At 40.9% G+C, this 23,479-nt stretch overlaps 1 protein-coding gene across 2 annotated transcripts in view; it reads left to right on the top strand.

The window, feature by feature from the left end:
• Positions 1-23,479, top strand: part of LOC109432643 (D-beta-hydroxybutyrate dehydrogenase, mitochondrial) — a 573,848-nt gene that overhangs the window by 27,145 nt on the left and 523,224 nt on the right. For both annotated transcript variants that reach the window (XM_062855210.1, XM_062855211.1), the window contains exons 2-3: positions 6,282-6,381; positions 12,352-12,621. In XM_062855210.1, the coding sequence (XP_062711194.1) occupies positions 6,364-6,381; positions 12,352-12,621 (288 nt within the window). In that variant the 5' untranslated portion in view covers positions 6,282-6,363. The remainder of the gene's footprint in view (positions 1-6,281; positions 6,382-12,351; positions 12,622-23,479) is intronic.

The following is a 23,479-nucleotide window of genomic DNA, read 5'->3' as shown; positions in this document are numbered from 1 at the left end:
GCATTGTAATTCGAAATAGATGCCTAGAATGATAGAAAGTAGAAGCCAATGAGCCATTTTACGAGACGTTTCGGATCAGCTGATCGCTTATTTCATGAATGAAAATTTGACAGAAGGTTGCGCCCAAGCCCGTGAGTGTTAATATCAATATCAACACTGTTGTCGTTTCGTAAACTAGACTATAGAAGGATATAAAGTAATGTTATTCATGAAAGTGAAATCCGCCGAAAATGCTTTGAAGCTCTTTGGAATGCCTCCAAAATCCCCCTTAAAACCCCAGAAACCCCATGTAACGCACCTCAGACCTTCCGAAACCCCTGAAAACGCTCTGTAACGCTTCCGTAACGTTTGTGAAATCCACCGAAAATTCTCTGAAGCTCTTTGGAATGCCTCCAAAATCCCCCTAATACCCCCGGAAACCCCATGTAACGCACCTCAGACCCTCCGAAACCCCAGAAAACGGCATGTAACGCCTTCATAACGTTTCTGAAATCCGCCGAAAAATGCTCTGAAGCTCTTTGGAATGCCTCCAAAATCCCCCTTAAACCCCCAGAAACCCCATGTAACGCACCTCAGACCTTCCGAAACCCCTGAAAACGCTATGTAACGCTTCCGTAACGTTTGTGAAATCCGCCGAAAATTCTCTGAAGCTCTTTGGAATGCCTCCAAAATCCCCCTTAAACCCCCGGAAACCCCATGTAACGCACCTCTGACCCTCCGAAACCCCAGAAAACGGCATGTAACGCCTTCATAACGTTTCTGAAATCCGCCGAAAAATGCTCTGAAGCTCTTTGGAATGCCTCCAAAATCCCCCTTAAACCCCCAGAAACCCCATGTAACGCACCTCAGACCTTCCGAAACCCCTGAAAACGCTATGTAACGCTTCCGTAACGTTTGTGAAATCCGCCGAAAATTCTCTGAAGCTCTTTGGAATGCCTCCAAAATCCCCCTTAAACCCCCGGAAACCCCATGTAACGCACCTCTGACCCTCCGAAACCCCAGAAAACGGCATGTAACGCCTTCATAACGTTTCTGAAATCCGCCGAAAAATGCTCTGAAGCTCTTTAGAATGCCTCCAAAATCCCCCTTAAACCCCCAGAAACCCCATGTAACGCACCTCAGACCTTCCGAAACCCCTGAAAACGCTATGTAACGCTTCCGTAACGTTTGTGAAATCCGCCGAAAATTCTCTGAAGCTCTTTGGAATGCCTCCAAGATCCCCCTTAAACCCCCGGAAACCCCATGTAACGCACCTCAGACCCTCCGAAACCCCAGAAAACGCTATGTAACGCTTCCGTAACGTTTGTGAAATCCGCCGAAAATTCTCTGAAGCTCTTTGGAATGCCTCCAAAATCCCCCTTAAACCCCCGGAAACCCCATGTAACGCACCTCTGACCCTCCGAAACCCCAGAAAACGGCATGTAACGCCTTCATAACGTTTCTGAAATCCGCCGAAAAATGCTCTGAAGCACTTTGGAATGCCTCCAAAATCCCCCTTAAACCCCCAGAAACCCCATGTAACGCACCTCAGACCTTCCGAAACCCCTGAAAACGCTATGTAACGCTTCCGTAACGTTTGTGAAATCCGCCGAAAATTCTCTGAAGCTCTTTGGAATGCCTCCAAAATCCCCCTTAAACCCCCGGAAACCCCATGTAACGCACCTCTGACCCTCCGAAACCCCAGAAAACGGCATGTAACGCCTTCATAACGTTTCTGAAATCCGCCGAAAAATGCTCTGAAGCTCTTTGGAATGCCTCCAAAATCCCCCTTAAACACCCAGAAACCCCATGTAACGCACCTCAGACCTTCCGAAACCCCTGAAAACGCTATGTAACGCTTCCGTAACGTTTGTGAAATCCGCCGAAAATTCTCTGAAGCTCTTTGGAATGCCTCCAAGATCCCCCTTAAACCCCCGGAAACCCCATGTAACGCACCTCAGACCCTCCGAAACCCCAGAAAACGGCATGTAACGCCTTCGTAACGTTTCTGAAATTCGCCTAAAAATGCTCGGAAGCTCTTTGGAATGCCTCCGAAATCCCCCTAATACCCCCAGAAACCCCATATAACGCACCTCAGACCCTCCGACACCCCAGAAAACGGCATGTAACGCCTTCGTAACGTTTCTGAAATCCGCCGAAAAATGCTCTGAAGCTCTTTGGAATGCCTCCAAAATCCTCCTAATACCCCCAGAAACCCCATGTAACGCACCTCAGGCCCTCCGAAACCCCCAAAAACGCCATATAACGCCTCCGTAACGTTTGTGAAATCCGCCGAAAAATGCTCTGAAGCTCTTTGGAATGCCTCCAAAATCCTATAATGAAACAAATGTACTATACGGTTCACGGGCTGGGAGGTATGGCTTTCAATCTTTGGAGGAATAACTTATGAAAGCTTAAGAATCCGTTTTTGAGTTATTCTTGCATAGACTGAACGCCATACCTCCCAACATAATCATCAGCAGTCGAAATTCGAAGAAATTATTTATACTTATACAGTGTAATTCGTCGGAACTACCTATAAATCCAAGAGGGGATGAATCAGCGGATGATCACTAATCACAAGTAGTAATTTTTTCTGCAGTAGAGATAGAAAGAACAGCTATTGAATTAAAGAAGGCAAAATTTCTGATTAAATTATAAGTACCTAAATAGTCGATAAATTATTCAGTAACAAAACTTAAAAGAACAGCCTATAAATTTAAGAAGGAAAAATTACTGAACAAAACATCAAACTAAATTGCCATTAAATACTACACCAACACAACTTGAAAGAATAGCCTATAAACAAAAGAAGGAAAAATTTCATATAGAAATGTCAGTGGCTGAAATACATATGATTACTATAAAAGCACCATAATGTTTCTCTCAATGAGCAAGAACATGAACCATTCGACCTTTTGTCCCATTCGACCTTTTGTCCATTCGACCTTTTGTCCTTCGACCTTTTGTCTATTCGACCTTTTGTCCCTTCGACCTTTTGTCCATTCGACCTTTTGTCCATTCGACCTTTTGTCCATTCGACCTTTTTTTTTTTTTTTTTATTCTTAATCACTTAACCTAATTTACAGCTCTTTTTGTCCACTTGGGCACTACGTGAGCGATTCCAATTGGACGCTGCACTTACACTTTTGTACAGCGCCTACATGTATTCTATTCTAATTCAACTGTATCGAACTGGTGCCTTGTGCTGCTTCAACTTTTCTACCCTGTCCACGGTAGAATGATGAGCACGATGGTGCTGGTGGTTGGCTGCTGTTCCTTTTCCAGTTCAATTGGGGGTCGTCCATTATGAGTTGCGGTTCGCCGATATCCAAATTCCGGGTCCGTTAGAGCTATATGCTCCGAAGAGGGTCAGGTGCCAGCTGCTCTCGGGGGGAAGAGCAACTGACGAAAAATTGCAAGTGTCGGGGCTGGGTTCGAACCCATGACCATCCGCTTATGAAGCGAACGTGTGGACCACTGCGCCACGGGCCCCGACATATTCGACCTTTTTGTCCATTCGACCTTTTGTCCTTCGACCTTTTGTCCTTCGACCATTTGTCCTTCGACATTCTGTCCTAAAGCCCTAATATGCTGTCTCTAAATGTATCTAAAACAAAATATATGATTTTTCGTTCTCCGAGGAAACTTTTAGATCGTCACAGCTCAGTAGTACTAAACTCGTATTGTATTGAAGAAGTTAGTTCATTTAAATATTTGGGCTTATTGCTAGATACAACATTGAGCTGGACCATACATATACAGCATGTTGAAAGGAAAGTTTCTTCATTATGTGGTATATTGCGGAAAGTAAGTAACTTTGTGCCACGTAGTGTCTTATTAAAATTTTACTTCGCCCACATCCATTCAACGTTCAATTATCTTATAGTTGCTTGGGGACGAGCTTGCAAATCGCATCTCAGGAAACTTCAAACCCTACAAAATAGGTGCCTTAAAACAATTTTCAAAAAACCTTTTTTATATCCCTCTATTCAGCTTTATTCAGATCCTTGTCATAATATTCTTCCCATAAACGCTCTCTGTGAATAACAAACTGCAATATTTGTACACGATATGCTTCATAAATCTGGTTTTCATCACAATGTTCGAATGCCTAGAGTACAACACGGTTATCAAACAAGACGTGCCAATAATTTGCTACAAAGTAGAGCTTCTACAACACGTGGTCAAAAAAGAATCTCGATCATTGGTCCATTGAAATTTAATCAATTGCCAGATGAAATAAAACAGATCATCAATCGTCGCACTTTTAAAGTAAAATTGAAACAACACTATAAACTAAATCTACCTGATATTCTCAACTAATTGTTTTTTTATTGCACCATCTATCAGTAACATTTGTATTTTATTTGTAATGTAGTTCATAATATTATTTTTATATTTGTTTAATTTCTAGTTTCAATTCGGCTCCCTTAAAAGGAACACTTAGTCGCACCCATCACATTTATTAATTTTAAATTTAGTTTGTCAAGTTTATCTCAGCTCATTTAGTTATTTGTTCTTTTCTTTGTATTCTATTCAATGCTGCTCAGATAAGAGCTGAGATAGTTGCGTCCACTACCAGAGGGCTCTCTTCGAGTTTTTTGGTGTGGGGGAGAGTGGCGGGTAAAAAAAGAAAAAAAAAAAAAAAAAAAAAAAAAGTTTGTTGGCAGAATGTTTCATGAATTGCTCTTCATCATATGTACAAAAATTACACAGCGCAACATTTTTTTGTCTCAAGGGCAAACTTATGTGTCTCTGACAGATTTTTGGCCGCTGAATCCGAATCCGAGCTCAGATTTGTTCCAACACGTCACAATTTTGAGCTATACCTCAATTTATAGGGCAAAATATGCAATTTTGGGCTTTTTTGACTGCAAGCCATTGCATGGAAATATATTTTTTAAGCAAATAAAGGATAAATTGGTCAAATCTTAATTAACGACTCATGCAAAATATTTCGTTTTACCAAATCAAATTTGATAGATTTAATCATTTTATGTTAGTAAGTAAACTTTCATGCAACTTTTGAAGGGAGACTTGTATGGGAAACATCGTACCTAACATAAATCGCAGTTAAAACTATCAAAATCGATTTAGTAAAACAAAATATTTTGTATGAGTCGCTAGTTTAGATGTTAACTGACCAATTTATCCTTTGATTAGTTAAAAAAAAATATGTCCATGCTTAATGGCTTACAGTCAAAAAAGTCCAAAATCGCATATTTTGCCCTATAAATTGAGGTATAGCTCAAAATTGTGACGTGCTGGAGCAAATCTGAGCCCAAATTCGGATTCAGCGGTCCAAAATCTGTCAGAGACACATAAGTTTGCTCTTGAGACAGACCAAAAGCTATTTTTGTTACGCTGTGTTATTGTTTTAAATTTTCAGTAAGTGATTGAAAAAAATTAGGAATCCTACCAAAAAAAGTTTGATATGCTGTTTTTAAGAAATATTTGATCAAATCTACTTTGGACAAACTCCGAAGTGTTATTCTGAATAAAATCCTGCAATATTTTATTTTAATACAACCCTCGATAAAGTGTTATTGAATGAATTCGAAGCCTTCATCAAATATTAAATCATCACTAAATGGTAAACATTATTTTCATAAATAATGAACGCCCTCTCGTCATTGCCTATCGACCTATTAATTAGCTCTATGCATCTCCCAGCTGTACGGTTAATTGTTTCCACCTCATCAACCGCACTTAAAGCTGGCAAGCACCCCCAGTGTGGCAAATAATCTGGAATTAATTAAAATTTAAATATTTCCATTATTAATGTTCGACGTAACTGATTCAATAGCTGGGAACCGATATTCCTACCTCCTCCTATCACCACTACCCAGGGGCAATTACAGGAACTCTATCAATGCTTTCTGCACAATCTAACAACTAGTCAACTATAGCTGCTACTGTGTACCCGACGAGTCTCATCCCCCGGACAGCTCATGTCTAGCTCTAGCTAACTTTTCCAAGAAGGAAGACGTCTCCCACTTCGGGTGGTGGGAGGAAAGCTGCCGTCCTAGCCGAGCCCAGCAATAAATTTCAATAAATTAATTAGCCTTCCATCTGGGTAGAAAAATCGTTTCCCATTTGGTTGATCGGCTCAGTGTTTATGTTTATTGAATTTTCACTTTTCCTTGAACCCCCTCCCAGGATGTACGATAGAATGATTGAATGAGTGTGAAATAGTGTGGTGGAGGAAGTTGGTCGATGTTTTTTATGCAATAAGTGACGCGTTTGACGTGTAAAATCAGTGAAGTAAACGAAGATCAAAATTAATTGTATTTTTACAGTAATCAGTGCTGATTGTGATTATTTTTTTAATTTTGTTGAATTCAACGAACTAAATAACTTTCGGAATCGAGAGATTTAATAATGCAGAGCCAACGAAGGGTAAGTAACATATCATATTCATATATGTGTTTCTGCAGTTGCCTTATTAAAATACCAGAATAATCCACGATTTTATACCAGGTTTCTATTATTCATTAAGTAAATAAACATCGGTCAAATACGTGTTGGAATAGTGGAATGTATAAACACGTTTCACAAACTAAAATTTCATATCTTAACTTTTCTTTATGCATGAATGAAACACAGTCTTGAGGGTATGTAGAAAGCTTAAAATAACAAAAGTTTATACGTTCGGCATTATACGAAAAAATTCACACAAGGATTTTTTTTAATAAAACGTGACGTAAAACCAGGTGGCAAACGGAACGGAACAAGAAGATTGACACGGAAGATGAAGTACAAGCGTCGAGCGACGCTAGGTGAGATGCAACAGATAAGAGACGGGACGAGGGAAAAATCAGATACAATATGAGAGACAAGATATGAAATACGAAATAAGAGACACGATATGCAAAATTCAAGAGATAATAGGCACAAAGCGAAATAAACGATGGCTAAAACTCACGAGACGAGAAACAGAAGACGAGAAACTAGACACAAGACACGAGAAATGATAGGCTCTAAAGGTGGATGACATACGAGAGATGGGAGAGGTGAGAGGTGAGACAATAAACCAGAGAAGAGAGACAACTAACGACTTACACGGAAAGATCAATGTACACAGAGCAAGGAGTAACTTTCACGCAGCGATCGAAAAGACAAAAGATTTCATGCAAACTTGTGTGAAAATTCACGCAAATTTGTGTAACACCGGATCAGCACATTTTTTGTGCTGATCCAGTCGTACGCAAATATGAGTGAAAAATCCTTTGTCTTTTCGCAAGTTACTCATTCGCTGTGTACTTTCGTTTTAGGGTGTAGACCGGGATGATGAAGGGCAAGCGACGAGAGGCGAGAGACGAGAGACAAGAGACAAGAGACAAGAGACAAGATATATGCTTAGTTAGATTGGCTATTTTCGGTGAAATGATCAACAAACAGCATTATTTGCGTAACGCGTTTCGGTCTACTACTCTTCGACCATCATCAGACGCCTAAAAACATTTATTTGTTACAAACAGTCTTCACACACAAACAGACCATTCAGCAAACAACACTTACATTCAGCTGATTTACTTCACAATTACGTCAGATGATTAATACTAATTTTTCTTATGGTAAATTTTCTCTATATATATCCCACTACCCCCTCTAGTCTACGATACAAGTTTCTCTCATTCGTCATCGTATCCTCTCATGGTTGACGTCATTTCTCATTGTTGCTTTCTCAGTTGCGCCAACAGACCGTTGTACGTTGAATTGAAATTCCCAAACTCAAGCTGTAGGTTCACCGTGTGTGCTTCTCCTCGTTTATTTATGTGGAATACCTCTGCAATACATCTGGTCGCCTGGTCCTGTATGCGATCCAGAATTCGTGTTTTGTTGAAGTCGAACACATGTCCTTCCTCCATCATGTGGACTGCTAAGCCAGACTTCCGGTTTCTCTTCCTACAGCCGTTTTGGTGCTCCGCAACCCTCACTTCCAACATCCTCTTCGTTTGCCCTATGACGAATGAGAGAAACTTGTATCGTAGACTAGAGGGGGTAGTGGAATATATATATAGAGAAAATTGACCATAAGAAAAATTAGTATTAATCATCTGACGTAATTGTGAAGTAAATCAGCTAAATGTAAGTGTTGTTTGCTGAATGGTCTGTTTGTGTGTGAAGAATGTTTGTAACAAATAAATGTTTTTTAGGCGTCTGATGATGGTCGAAGAGTAGTAGACCGAAACGCGTTACGCAAATAATGCTGTTTGTTGATCATTTCACCGAAAATAGCCAATCTAACTAAGCATATAACGTATCGCGGTGATCAAACCAAGTCAGACAAGAGACAAGAGACAAGAGACAAGAGAAAAGAGACAAGAGACAAGAGACAAGAGACAAGAGACAAGAGACAAGAGACAAGAGACAAGAGACAAGAGACAAGAGACAAGAGACAAGAGACAAGAGACAAGAGACAAGAGACAAGAGACAAGAGACAAGAGACAAGAGACAACCCAAGAAACATTTTAAGTTTTGTTCGGCTCTATAAGAGATCTTCATGACAAATTTTACAAAACTTGCAATAAATCTGATTTATATTGCGGCGCTCATAATAAATCCACATTGGGCGGCGGCGATATGCCCGCGAGGAGATTCCCGCGATACAGACGCAATGTCAAAATCGAACAGATACTGTCACCCACCCAGCAGCATCGCAGCAGCCTTCAAACCGTTCATATCAAAACAAAAGCTAACACAATGGCAACGCAGGTGGCCAGAAATCGTAATCATATTTATCGCGACATTGATTCACTTATATGCAATATGCATACGCATCACCTCGTCGGCTTTGTGTTTAATAATCGGGATGTTATTTAGTGATGCTGCTGGGGGATACGGCTTCATCTTTTTCATTTCCACATTGTGTCTCTATCGCGTGCATCTCCTCGCGGCCATATCGCCGCAGCCTCATGTGGATTTGATATAAGCGCCGCATGTAGAATTTCTGACCATCAGGTCGCTTATAGTGGTGCGGTCATATTTTTGCAACTTGATGGAAAAGAAGAAGACTAACGCGTTTTGCGGATTTATCTTGCAAGGCACAATACATCAAAATCTCTTGATAACCTCTTTAAGAGCATCTTCTGGCTAAGTGGACCACTGTCGGAGAGGTTTTGCAAACCACAACAATAGTAGCAATAAAACTGTCTTAAAACCTAGTTGAAAAATTTTCCATTCTCGAAAAGAGGTTATGATGATTGTTGTTGTCTTTTTTTTTTCAACGAAAACTATGACAGCTCAAGATGCAGAGAAACATCTTCGATGGCACGTAAAGTTCAGGAGGATACATAATTCGTAAAAAGGAAGCGATCATTTCAAAGTAATATTTTAGTAGTTATTGTGGTGGTAGGCCTATGCGCATTCAATTTTACAGTGAATTTTGGGGTTGCAGAAACATAAAATTAATGCGCTTTGAAAATGGTGAATATTATCATTTTGGAATGAAATAAATCAGCTTGTTAATTCAGTAAAATAAGAGACAATTCAAGAGACAAGAGACAGGAGACAAGAGACAAGAGACAAGAGACAAGAGACAAGAGACACAAGAGACACAAGAGACACAAGAGACACAAGAGACACAAGAGACACAAGAGACACAAGAGACACAAGAGACACAAGAGACACAAGAGACACAAGAGACACAAGAGACACAAGAGACACAAGAGACACAAGAGACACAAGAGACACAAGAGACACAAGAGACACAAGAGACACAAGAGACACAAGAGACACAAGAGACACAAGAGACACAAGAGACACAAGAGACACAAGAGACACAAGAGACACAAGAGACACAAGAGACACAAGAGACACAAGAGACACAAGAGACACAAGAGACACAAGAGCCACAAGAGACACAAGAGACACAAGAGACACAAGAGACACAAGAGACACAAGAGACACAAGAGACACAAGAGACACAAGAGACACAAGAGACACAAGAGACACAAGAGACACAAGAGACACAAGAGACACAAGAGACACAAGAGACACAAGAGACACAAGAGACACAAGAGACACAAGAGACACAAGAGACACAAGAGACACAAGAGACACAAGAGACACAAGAGACACAAGAGACACAAGAGACACAAGAGACACAAGAGACACAAGAGACACAAGAGACACAAGAGACACAAGAGACACAAGAGACACAAGAGACGCAAGAGACACAAGAGACATAAGAGACATAAGAGACACAAGAGACACAAGAGACACAAATAACACAAGAGACACAAGAGACACAAGAGACACAAGAGACACAAGAGACACAAGAGACACAAGAGACACAAGAGACACAAGAGACACAAGAGCCACAAGAGCCACAAGAGACACAAGAGACACAAGAGACACAAGAGACACAAGAGACACAAGAGACACAAGAGACACAAGAGACACAAGAGACACAAGAGACACAAGAGACACAAGAGACAAGGGACAAGAGACAAGAGACAAGAGACAAGAGACAAGAGAAGCAAGAGACACAAGAGACACAAGAGACACAAGAGACACAAGAGACACAAGAGACACAAGAGACACAAGAGACACAAGAGACACAAGAGACACAAGAGACACAAGAGACACAAGAGACACAAGAGACACAAGAGACACAAGAGACACAAGAGACACAAGAGACACAAGAGACACAAGAGACACAAGAGACACAAGAGACACAAGAGACACAAGAGACACAAGAGACACAAGAGACACAAGAGACACAAGAGACACAAGAGACACAAGAGACACAAGAGACACAAGAGACACAAGAGACACAAGAGACACAAGAGACACAAGAGACACAAGAGACACAAGAGACACAAGAGACACAAGAGACACAAGAGACACAAGAGACACAAGAGACACAAGAGACACAAGAGACACAAGAGACACAAGAGACACAAGAGACACAAGAGACACAAGAGACAAGAGACAGGAGACAAGAGACAACAGACAAAAGAGTCGTGAACGTACGACAAAAACTAGAAAGAAGAAACAAAAAAAATAAGAGAAGAGATTTGACAGATGAACGGCGATAAATATTAGGCGAGCTATCTGAACGAGAAATGGGATATAAAAACGGACAAGATAAAACATGGATACTCTCTCCATAACCTTTTCCTTTTGAAATTTGTTTTGATATTTCAGTTAAAACCATTTTTTTTTTTCAAATCATAATTACTAAAGAAAAGCTCCAATTATTTTTTATTGTTTAATCGCTTTTGTCATTTTTGTTGGGAATGTACATAATTATAGAGACAGTTGAGTACCTTCAAGTGAATTACAACCTCAGAGATTCAATTTGTTTTTTTTTTTCAAGGTTTTGTATTTTTTTTTTGTAAAAATATGTCTTTTAGAATTCATAGAAAGACACCTTCAATATTTCTTTTAAATACTTCTTACAGTATTTTTCCACCAATATTTTCGGGAGAAGTGCTAGGAATTCAGTCAGGGAATTACAAAAAATCCGCCAAAAATTCCTGCAAAAATGTTTCAAATATACGAGTACCAATATGTTGAAATATTTGTTTTCTTAAATATTCCTGCAGAAAATGATCCAAAGATTTCTTGTTTTGTTAGCTACAAATATTCTATTTACCGAGGGTATAACTTTTTTCACAGACGTTGGATCACTTTGCAGTCTTCGACAAAGTTGTTTTGCATATAGTCACCTACAAAAATAACAAAGGGTTTGAATATTTAACGCTAACAACGCCACCTAGCGGCAAAATTCGAAAACTTAAGATTTCTGCATACATTTGGCCAAGATTTCCCATACAAACTTCAGACTTGTTGAGCGCCCCTCTAGGCTTTATCGATTTTGCTCAAATTTTGAACGTAGCTTCTGGGAGATCAAAACAACTGATTCAGAGGGTAAGACTTGGCATTTTTCAAAATGTTTGTTTTTCATATAAGTGTGGGCCACCTTAATGGAAAGTACAGGACTTTCATTTATAGTAGAAAATTTTTGGCAGCCACCTTGGATTTCGTCGCCATTTATCATATTCTAACGTATAAGAAAAAAATAATTGAAATTCCAGATTGGTTTCAGAGAGGATTACCCCCATGCTTTAATTGGCCGCAACTGCAGCAATTGTTGCATTTTATAAAGTGCTATAGTTACTAAAAACAAACCTGATCCAACATTACCCAAACTAAATAAAAAATATTTATCCGTGGTCTTAGGTACATACTTGTGTTGTAACTCATAGTACTGACGTAACATGTTTGGGTGGATGTATTGTTTATACAACTGATTACTTTCCAGCCAAACCTCTCCTTTCTGTTTACGCTGCTTATTAGTTGATAGTTATCCGCAGTACAGATTTATTAACCTCTACCCCCCTCCCTCCCAACCTACAGCAATCCGCCGGCTCGGCCATCCCGAAAGCGCCGGCCGTCAAGCGGCGTATGTCCCGCCACGGTTCGGTCCTGATTGAAACCACCCCGCGGCAGATCCCGTGGGACCTCGTCGATCGTCTGCTGGTTCCAATCATCGGCTGCCACGCCGCCGCCATTGTTTGCTCCGGTGTGTTCAACTTTCTCGGAATTTCCCAAGTGTCGGCCTTCGTGCTGTTCCTGTTCTTCTCGATCCTGACCGTCGGAGCCGCCATCGGATTCCACAGTCTTAAGGTAGGTCCGGACTCAGGGTGAGTGGGGTGTGTCCCAGGAAGTGGGGCATTAAGGACTTTCATCCTGCCCGGGCGGCAGCTGCTCGCTCATTTTCGATGCCAGGAAGCGAGCGAAATTCTCGGATTGCCCATAAAATAAGGCTAATAAATAGCTCCATCTGGCATTAAGAGCGACCGGCGAACACGGGTGACGAGCACATCGCGACACAAAAAACCGACAGTTCTTCAGCGGAATGGAACGGAATTTTATGATAGCCACGAGCCACCGGCTGACCGGTTGTTTCCGGATGGTTCACTGACTGATGGCCATAGGCAGTATTGGGCATTTTAGGACTCCGTTAACCCTTTATAAGGCCGAGAAAACCAGGCACGGAATACACTCGTTCTACATTGGAATATGTATAAAGTACATGTGGTGTAATGAACAAAAACGATTTTATTTTCAAAAAATTCGATGGTCGATTTTGTATGAAAAAAATTGGTCTAAATTTCAACTTTTTGTCAACAAAGTTTAAAATGTTGTTATTTTGTGATGCGTTCATCAATCATGCTGATCTTTTGATAAGTTATTGCCCCAATATTTATGAGTTACATGTGTGGATTTGAACTCGATTGGTCAATCATTTTGGACGATATGACAATTTTAGTACATGCCCATTTATAATAGTACAGTTTCTCAAAAGGCTGAGTTCCTAAAAGTAATAAGGCAATCAAGTTGAAATATTGTCCACATGTATAAGGAACATATCCCAACTAACAATCGCCAGCCGCAAACAAGCATGCATGCTGAATTGTTGCTTTATAATAGTAATTATAGCTGAACTAAAATTATGCTGTACACATTACTGTACAAATGCTATTTCAGTTGAAAAAGTAGAAAATATTCAACTTTTCGTATTGGTGTTATCAATGATAATTTGAAACACTTTTCAAACGTTTAATAAGATTTTTATTCGACTCGCAGTAATTCCTTTATAACATAGTTTAACAAGACTTTTTTCTGCTTCTTGTTAAGTTCATGTACAAATTAGGACATGTATTTGTATAATGTGTTTTTCTCAAGTCAAATAAGCGCTTTCGTTTCATCATACTTCGACTCAGAGTACAAGATGAAAAATACGTGTTTTTACTGATCAACAGCTGAATTAATCTGTTGTTCAGTCGTTAACCATAACGTTGTGCTAATTCACCACTGCTGAATAGGAGTCGAAGTCTGATCATTATTAAACCACGGGAAGTTTATGCTTTGATTTGAGCACTGCATTTCATCATCTCTAGGATGGCGCAGATAGGAAGGCATGCGACTGGCAATCGACGAGTCTCGAGTTCGAATCTGGATTCAGGTAAATTTATATGTAGTTATTATTTCACAATATTTGTTTACAGCATTAATGCTGTTAAGTTCAAATCATAAACTCTCGTGGAAATAAAAAAAATTACATTTTTTTATATTTTTAATCATTTTTGCTGAAGCTGAATAACAGTTTTACTATATAGTTGTAAAACGATTTAACAACAAACAGTTCAGTTGGTACACAACACTATGCTTTATAGTTTCTCCAAATTTGTGTGAACAAAACCCGAACAAAGGTTGTGCTTGAAAATTATCCAAATGTTATTCAGCATCGTGCTGAATTAATTCGTCGTAAAGGTGCTTGTAAAATGAGTGATTGTTAGTTGGGTAGGCCTTTTATTGCCCATCATTTGATTTTCACTTCGCTCACCACAACAGAAGTTCGAGCTTATAAACCTTTATGCACTCAAAAATGGCAGTTTTTGGACAGACATTTTGTTCTAAAAAAGCCCATTCGTATTTGTTATGGCTCAACAAAAATCGTAAGTGATCACAAAGGTCTAATGTGTCCATCAGTTAAAACAGAAGTTGTAAAAATTTTCTAAACGAGCAGAAAAAAATATGTGTATAAGGTGGCAATATAGTTGCCACTGCCTTATAAAGGGTTAATCGGACTAAAGAAGAAATTTGGAAAATAGGAATGTTTCGCAGCATTTTGAATTCTAGTTATATGTTTTGCGTGTTTCGTTGTTTTTTTTTTTCTCAAATTAAGGATGGTATATTGATGAAAATACATTTAAATTATTTCACACACTTCCGACATAAAATGATGATGATAGCAAAATGATAGCTTAAAATAGAAAAGATTTTGTTTGGCATAGTTGTAGCTTAAGAATATGAACAAATAATCTTAACATGGTGTTCAACTGTTTTCATCCGCTGCAGTTTTTTTTTTTTGAAAATATTGGAATATTCAGCTGAGGTCGCCCCACCTTCCTCTAAATATCACCGACTAAACAAGTTTCTTAAAGTTTTTTTTAGTATACAGGGTGTTAGGTTCCTGAGTGCAAACTTTTTAAAGGGTGATAGAGGACCATAAATGGAGAAAAAAATTGTTCTACGCATATGGTCATATCTCAACCGTTACGTAGTTATTAAACTTCCCATGTTTTTGACTCTTATTGCCATAACTGGCAATAACTTGAAAATGGTCAAACTTATCGAAGTTTTTTTACCCTTATTCGAAAGATTATTAAATTTTCTAACAAATGGCATCTTTGAATCGATTGGTTTAGTTAAATAACTAAGTTTTCTAGAGCAAAATAGCTAAAAATAATGTATTTTTATTGGTATTTGTCAATTATCTTTGAAACATGCGTAATAAATTAAAATTATTTCTTTGGAAAAGTTGTGGCCCCTGTTACACTCTACAATTCGTTCTTTGACACCAAACTTCTAGCTCTTATCGTTTTCTTGCAATTTTGATTTAAATGTTCGGCACAATGCGCAAAAAAGTGCTTTCCATGACAGTTGCAAATTTATGATCTGAAATGCAATGTTAAAATCGAAATTGCAACAAAACGATAACACTCTTTGGCGAGCGTTCGTTCGAGACAGTCGCAACTTTTCGTTCGTCCGGTTTGTCTCCAGTTCGGTGGCTATTTTCGTGCTAGTGTTTCCGAGTGATTAAGTTTATTAAGTAATCATCCCTAGTGGGACGCGTGCGGTTGGCGAGGCCACAATTTTTGCCGCAAAAGTTCGTTTAGTTTGAGTAAAGTTCACGTTTTCATTATATCACGTGGCGCATTGACCGATTATCGAGCACAGCAGTGCAGCACCCCCCGCATACCGCGCCGCTCGCGCGGCCGTGATCGGCTTCTTCCAGTGAGTACCCAAGCTCATCGTCGTCGACAGCAGCAGCCCACCGAGAGAAGAGCAGAGAGCGTTCAACCGCCGCACACCGCTCGCCTCCTCCCAGTGCGGGCGATCCCATCGCTTGGACCTGTCGTCGTCGAGCCTGTGGCAAAACAGAGCACAAAGCTAAGTATTCAAAGTTACCCCTCGTTGTTCTCCCCTCTCCACTGACTCTTTGATTAGATTTAATTTGGTATATAAGCAGTTTTTTTTCCTCACTTTCCCTGTACAGTTAATTTTGTCCCTTGTTTTTTTTTTATTATTTCGTCCCCGTGATAAGTGTTAGTTTAAGATTTTTGAGTGCCCCGTGGTGGTAGTTAGCTGCCACAATGGGCGATGATGACGATGGCGGGGGTACGACGTACCGCATCAACGAAGCTTTGTTATTGGCATCGGATTGCTCGAGCCAACAAGGCGATTTAAATGCTAACCCCTTTGCCCCCCTTCACCCTGGTGCTTCTCCAATGGACACCAACGGTAAATCTGTTTCGACGTCCCCCCGCCTCAAGGCCTACCCTCCCGACTTTGGCGGGCCATATGTTGTTTTCTTCCGACCCAAAGGCAAACGTTTGAACACCGTTCAAATCAGCAAGGATCTGACTAAGCGGTATTCTTCCGTTGTCTCCATTGACATGGTCGGTACAGCTAAGCTTCGGGTGACAGTAGGCGACCGAAAGCACGCTAATGAGATTGTGGCCTGCGAGTTGTTTACACTTGAGTATCAAGTGTACGTTCCAAGCGCTCAGGTAGAGATTTCGGGGAAGGTCGCCGACGCATCTTTGACCTGCGAAACGATCATGCAAGGCTGTGGTCGTTTCCATAACCCTTCTCTACCTCCTGTCCAGATACTGGATTGCCGGCAACTGCATTCGGTATCCCAGGAGGGCGAGAAGAAGGTTTACACACCATCTGAAGAATTTTCTGTGACCTTCTCCGGATCTGCATTACCAGATCTGCTGGTGATTGGCAAACTTCGGCTACCTGTGAGGCTGTATGTACCGAAGGTAATGAATTGCATCAATTGCAAGCAGCTGGGCCACACCGCCCAGTACTGCAGCAATAAACCTCGCTGTGCAACATGCGGGGAGAGACATGTGGACGGTGCGTGTAAAACGCCGCCCAAGTGTGTTTATTGTGGTAGCGACCGTCCACACGATCTCAATGTTTGCCCGAAGTACATACAGCGAAAACAACATCAGAAACGATCGTTGCAGCAGCGTTCAAGGCGAAGCTACGCCGAAATGCTGAGAAAAGCTGCTCCGGTCGTTGAATCACGCAACATCTACTCGTCTCTGACTCTGAGGTCGGGGACGGGGTTCCCTTTGTTTTTAAGGGTGAAACGAGGAAACGGGTGAGGCTCCAGAGACCCACCAAAAAACCTCGGAATCTGCCTAGCAGTGACCCCCAACCCACCGTGACAAATTCTAAGAGTGTTAAAAAAGGTAACAAACGTTCACCTCCTGGATTCAAAATCCAAGATGAACGAGACTTTCCTTCGCTCCCGGGAACATCAAAAATCCCAGATGTACCAATTTTTTCGACTTCTCAGCCAGAGGGACAGCATTCGGAGCACCAGGAGCAACCTCAGGGTGCACCATTGTTTACGCTCTCTGGCATCGTAGACATCGTCCTTAACTTCTTTAATGCTTCTGACTCAGTGAAGAGCATTGTCAAAGCACTTCTTCCTTGTGTGTCTCCTCTTTTGAAGCAGTTGGCTTCTAAAATGCCCCTCCTTGCGACATTCGTATCTTTCGATGGCTAATTTAACCACCGAGGTCGAAGATATGATTTCTGTGCTACACTGGAACTGTCGTAGTATCGTACCAAAATTAGACTCTTTCAAATTTTTAATTAACAATTTACAATGCGATGTTTTTGCGCTATCCGAAACATGGTTGACACCCGATGTAACCTTACCTTTTTCCGATTTCAACATTATCCGTCTTGATCGGTCCGACTCGTACGGAGGGGTGCTTTTAGGGATCAAAAAGCAGCACTCATTTTACAGAGTCGATTTTCAACCGATGACAGGCATCGAAGCCGTCGCATGTGAGGTGACAATCCGAGGTAAAACCCTCAGTGTTGCCTCCATATATCTTCCACCGAGAACTGCGATATCTCGCAGGGATCTCGCCCACATCTGCTCGGTTATGCCTGAGCCACGGCTGCTCATGGGAGATTTCAACTCCCATGGTACAGGCTGGGGGGAACTGTACGATGACAGCCGTTCAACTTTGATATATGACCTCTGCGACGACTTCAACATGACAATTTTGAACACCGGAGAAGTTACGCGAGTGGCACCTCCAGCTAAAGATGGCAGTCCTAGAGACAGCCGATTAGACCTCTCAATCTGTTCGAGCTCACTATCGCTGGAGTGTACATGGAAGGTTATCCAGGATCCCCATGGTAGTGATCACCTTCCGATCGTTGTTTCTATTTCCAATGGTTCACGTCAACCTCCATCTATTGACATTTCCTACGACCTCACGAAACACATTGACTGGGGAAAGTACGCGGAAGCAATTATCGACGGTGAGCAATCGGTAGAAATTCTTCCACCGCGGGAAGAGTATCAGTTTCTATCAGAACTGATCATCAGTAGCGCGCTGCAGGCACAACGTCGGCCAGTTCCAGGTCCTTCGGCTCGCAGGAAACCCCCCAATCCGTGGTGGGATAGCGAGTGTACAGAAATCTATCGCGAGAAATCCGCTGCGTTCAAAGAGTTTCGGAAATACGTTTCGGTCGAAAACTTTAAGCGGTACGTTTCCCTTGAAAGCAAGTTCAAGAACTTGATCAAGGCGAAGAAAAGCGGTTACTGGCGTCGGTTCGTCGAGGGTTTATCGCGCGAGACATCAATGAGAACTCTTTGGAACGTCGGGAGAAGAATGCGTAACGCGTCGTCGGTAAACGAGGATCGAGAAAGCTCTCCTCGGTGGATTCTCAAGTTCGCAAAAAAAGTTTGTCCAGATTCCGTACCCGTGGAGCGAATAATTCGGGATGTTTCCGAGGATAGGGGCGACATGGATAGGCCGTTTTCGATGGTTGAATTCTCACTTGCTCTTCTTTCATGTAACAATTCCGCTCCAGGAATGGATCGAATTAAGTTCAACTTGCTTAAAAACCTCCCCGACGTCGCTAAGAGGCGCTTGTTGAACTTGTTCAATCAGTTCCTGGATAACAACTTCATTCCGGATGATTGGAGGCAAGTGAGAGTGATAGCTATTCAAAAACCCGGGAAACCCGCGTCGGATCATAATTCGTACCGTCCAATCGCGATGTTGTCTTGTCTGCGGAAGTTGTTAGAGAAGATGATTCTCTTTCGACTGGACAAATGGGTTGAATCGAATGGCATGTTGTCTGATACACAATTTGGTTTCCGCAGAGGCAAAGGAACGAACGACTGTCTTGCGTTGCTTACTTCAGAAATTCAGCTTGCCTTTGCTCAAAAGCAGCAAATGGGCTCAGTGTTTTTGGATATTAAGGGAGCTTTTGATTCAGTTTGTGTAGATGTTCTCTCCGACAAACTACACGAAAGTGGCCTTTCACCAATTTTGAACAACTTTTTGTATAATTTGCTGTTTGAGAAGCAGATGAGTTTTACTCATGGCGACTTGACAGTTTCACGAATTAGCTACATGGGTCTCCCCCAGGGTTCATGTCTAAGCCCCCTTCTTTACAATTTTTATGTTAGAGACATAGATGATTGTCTCATGGAAAATTGCACGTTAAGACAGCTTGCGGATGACTGTGTTGTTTCTATAACGGGATCAATAGCAGTCGATCTGCAAGGACCACTACAGGATACTTTGGACAATTTGTCTACTTGGGCTCTCAAGCTGGGTATCGAATTCTCTCCGGAGAAAACTGAGATGGTTGTCTTTTCTAAAAAACACAAACCGGCAAAGTTTCCGCTCCATCTGATGGGTAAGACAATCACTCATAGCATGTCTTCTCAATATCTCGGCGTCTGGTTCGACTCCAAATGCACCTGGGGGAAGCACATTGTGTATCTGATACAGAAATGCCAAAAGCGAATCAACTTTATGCGAACTATTACCGGAACATGGTGGGGAGCACATCCGGAAGATCTGATCAGGCTGTACCAAACAACCATTCTGTCGGTTTTAGAATACGGTAGCTTCTGTTTTCAATCCGCGGCGAAAACACACTTGCTGAAGCTTCAACGGGTTCAGTACCGTTGTCTTCGGATCGCGTTAGGTTGCATGAACTCAACTCACACTATGAGTTTAGAGGTACTCGCTGGTGTACAGCCTCTGACAGACCGCTTTGCGGAGTTATCGTTCCGGTTCCTCATCCGATGCGAGGTTGTGAATCCATTGGTCATAGAAAATTTCGAAAAGCTGCTCGAACAGAACCCTCAAACTCGTTTTATGAGTGTGTACTACTGGTACATGACGCTGGAGGTAAGCCCATCTCCGGTTAACACCAATCGTGACAACTTCTCAAACTTCGACAGCTCCTCAGTGGATTTTGATCTCTCTATGAAGGATGAGAACACCGGTATTCCGGAATCTTTTCGTTCCGTAGGTATTCCACAGATCTTTGCAAGTAAGTTCGGGCATGTTAGCGGGGACAGACAGTTCTTCACAGACGGTTCGAAAACCGATGATTCGAGTGGTTTCGGTGTCTACAACGAATTTCATAGCGCCACCTACATGCTTCAAAAGCCATGTTCGGTATACATTGCTGAGCTAGCGGCTATATACTACACCTTAGAGTACATTCGCACTCTCCCACCTGAGCACTACTTCATTTTTACCGACAGTCTAAGCTCTCTGGAGGCTGTTCGGTCAATGAAACCGATGAAGCACTCAGCGTACTTCCTGAATGGAATACGCCAAGTCTTGAGTGCTTTGTCCAAACGCTCATACATCATCACCATAGCTTGGGTCCCTTCACATTGCTCAATTCCGGGCAATGAGAAAGCGGACTCTCTGGCTAAGGTGGGCGCTAGCGGAGGCGATATTTACGAGCGTCAAATCGCCTTCGACGAATTTTTTGCATTGGCCCGTCAGGAGACCTTGATCAGCTGGCAACACAAATGGAGAGATGGAGAGATGGGTAGATGGTTGCACTCCATCATTCCACAGGTGTCGAAGAAGCCATGGTTCAAAGGGTTGGATCTAGGCCGTGATTTCATTCGTGTAATGTGTCGGCTGATGTCCAACCACTATTTGTTGAATGCACATACCTTCCGTATTGGGCTCTCAGAAAGCAATCTCTGTGTCTGTAGCGTAGCTTACCAGGATATCGAACATGTCGTGTGGGGATGCAATGAGTATCGTGAGGTCAGATCTGAGCTGCATGAAATTCTCCGGGTCCGAGGAAAACAACAGAAACCCGTTAGAGAAGTGTTGGCAGGACTTGATTTGGAATACATGAACCTGATTTACCAGTTTTTGAAACGTGTTGATGTCAGAGTTTGATGTAGTACGTTCCTTGTTTTCGTTGTCCGCCTTTTGGTTTTGTTGTTCGCCCCTGTCTGTCGTCACCCCCCTTCCGTTTGTCCTCTTCTTGTCGTTTTCTACCGATAAAGTCCTTTTTTTTTTGGTTCCGTTACAGATATGGACAATTTGTCCCATCAATGTTTTAGTATAAGTTAGCAAATAATTTAGTTTTAAACCCATAAATCCCTCCTTCCCAATTTTATTTTTTTTTCTCAATCCTTAACCTCGAAACAGCCGCGAGTACTTCGGCTTCCCAAACTAACATAGCTTAAGGCAGTAATAAATTGTAAAATGTAAAATCATTGTAAAAAAACAAAAAAACAAAAGATTTCGGCTCAGTTATGCTCATGTGGCGCCCGAGCCTTCCAAATAAACGAATAAGTAAAAAAAAAAAAACAAAACGATAAGAGATAGAAGTTTAGTGTCAAAGAACGAATTGTAGAGTGTAACAGGGGCCACAACTTTTCCAAAGAAAGAATTTTAATTTATTACGCATGTTTAAAAGATAATTTGCAAAAACCAATAAAAATACACCATTTTTAGCTATTTTGCTGTAGAAAGCTTAGTTATTTAACTAAACCAATCGATTCAAAAATGCCATTTGCTAGAAAATTCAATAATCTTTCGAATAAGGGTAAAAAAACTGCAATAAGTTTGACCATTTTCAAGTTATTGCCAGTTATGGCAACAAGAGTCATAAACATGGGAAGTTCAATAACTACGTAACGGTTGAGATTTGACCATATGCGTAGAACAATTTTTTTCTCCATTTATGGTCCTCTATCACCCTTTAAAAAGTTTGCACTCAGGAACCTAACACCCTGTATAGATGCAAAAGACAATTGGGAAGTAAGGTGGCCCAAACTTATATGAAAATCAAGAATTTTCAAAAATTCAAAGTCTTACTTCCTAAATCAGTTGTTTTGAACTCCCAGAAGTTACGTTCAAAATTTGAGCTAAATCGGTTAAGACTAAGGGGGCGCTCAACAGGCTTGAAGTTTATATCGAAAAATTTGGCCAAATGTATGCAGAAATCTTAAGTATTCGACTTTTGCCGCTAGGGGGCACTGTAACAACAATTAAACCTTTTGGTGTTATTGTAGGTGACTATATGCCGAACAACTTTGTCGAAGACCGCATAGTGATTCGACGCCTGGTAATAAAGTTATACCCTAGGGAAAGTGAGGGTACACTTAATTGTTGTTTTTCCAGTACATGGAAGAAGGAATAATTTCAATAATGAAATCTCAATATTCCGCACGGTGTCAAAATTTTGATTATTATCGAACTTTCATGTACCTCGGATTTTTCTTCATGGAATGTTAGAATTTTGGCTATAATGTATAAATGCAAAATTTGAAAATATTCTATCGGGGAAAATTTGAGTTAGCTGAGTTTTTGGCTATTTTCCGTACTAAAAATCAATAATTACTATTTTAGCCCAAAAAACGTCCCATACAAAATGTATGGAAACTTTTTCGCCGATGAAATATTTTCTAGTTTCCCGATTATGAATATATAGGCCAAAAACAAATCATTTTCGAAGGAAAATCAGAGGTACATGAATGTTCGATAATAATCGAAATTTTGACACCGTGCGGAGTGTTGAGATTTCATTATTGAAATTATTCCTTCTTCCATGTACTGGAAAAACACCAATTAAGTTTATCCTCACTTTCCCTAGGGTATAACTTTTTTTACAGGATCACTTTGGGGTCTTCGACAAAGTTTTTTGTTGTATAGTCATCTACAAGAAAAACAAAGGATTTAATCATTAAATGCTTATAGCTCCACCTAGCGGCAAAAATGATATACTTAAGATTTCTGCAAACATTTGGCCATGTTTTCCCAAGTTAGTTTCAAGCCCTTTGAGCGCCCCCTTAGGCTTGAATGATTTAGCTCAAATTTTGAGCGTAGCTTCTGGGAGTCTTAAACAACTGATTTAGGGGGTAAGACTTGGTATTTTTCGAAATTTTGGTTTTTCATATAAGTGTGGGCCATCCTATTGGGAAGCCTCTTATACCAATCAACTATTTCACAGTTGAAGAAAATGTGTGAAAGTAAACTTTGATAGGTGGTACAAAAGAGTTGTTCCAACATCACTACAACAAAACACTACTCTGAGTTTTTTTATGTATTTTATAATTATTTTTATACAGGGCGTTAGGTTCCTGAGTGCA

This window comes from Aedes albopictus, chromosome 3, assembly GCF_035046485.1.
Source record: "Aedes albopictus strain Foshan chromosome 3, AalbF5, whole genome shotgun sequence".
NCBI classification, from domain to species: Eukaryota; Metazoa; Arthropoda; class Insecta; order Diptera; family Culicidae; genus Aedes; species Aedes albopictus.
Note: the sequence above shows the minus strand (reverse complement) of the source record. Positions and strands in the feature narration are given on the sequence as shown.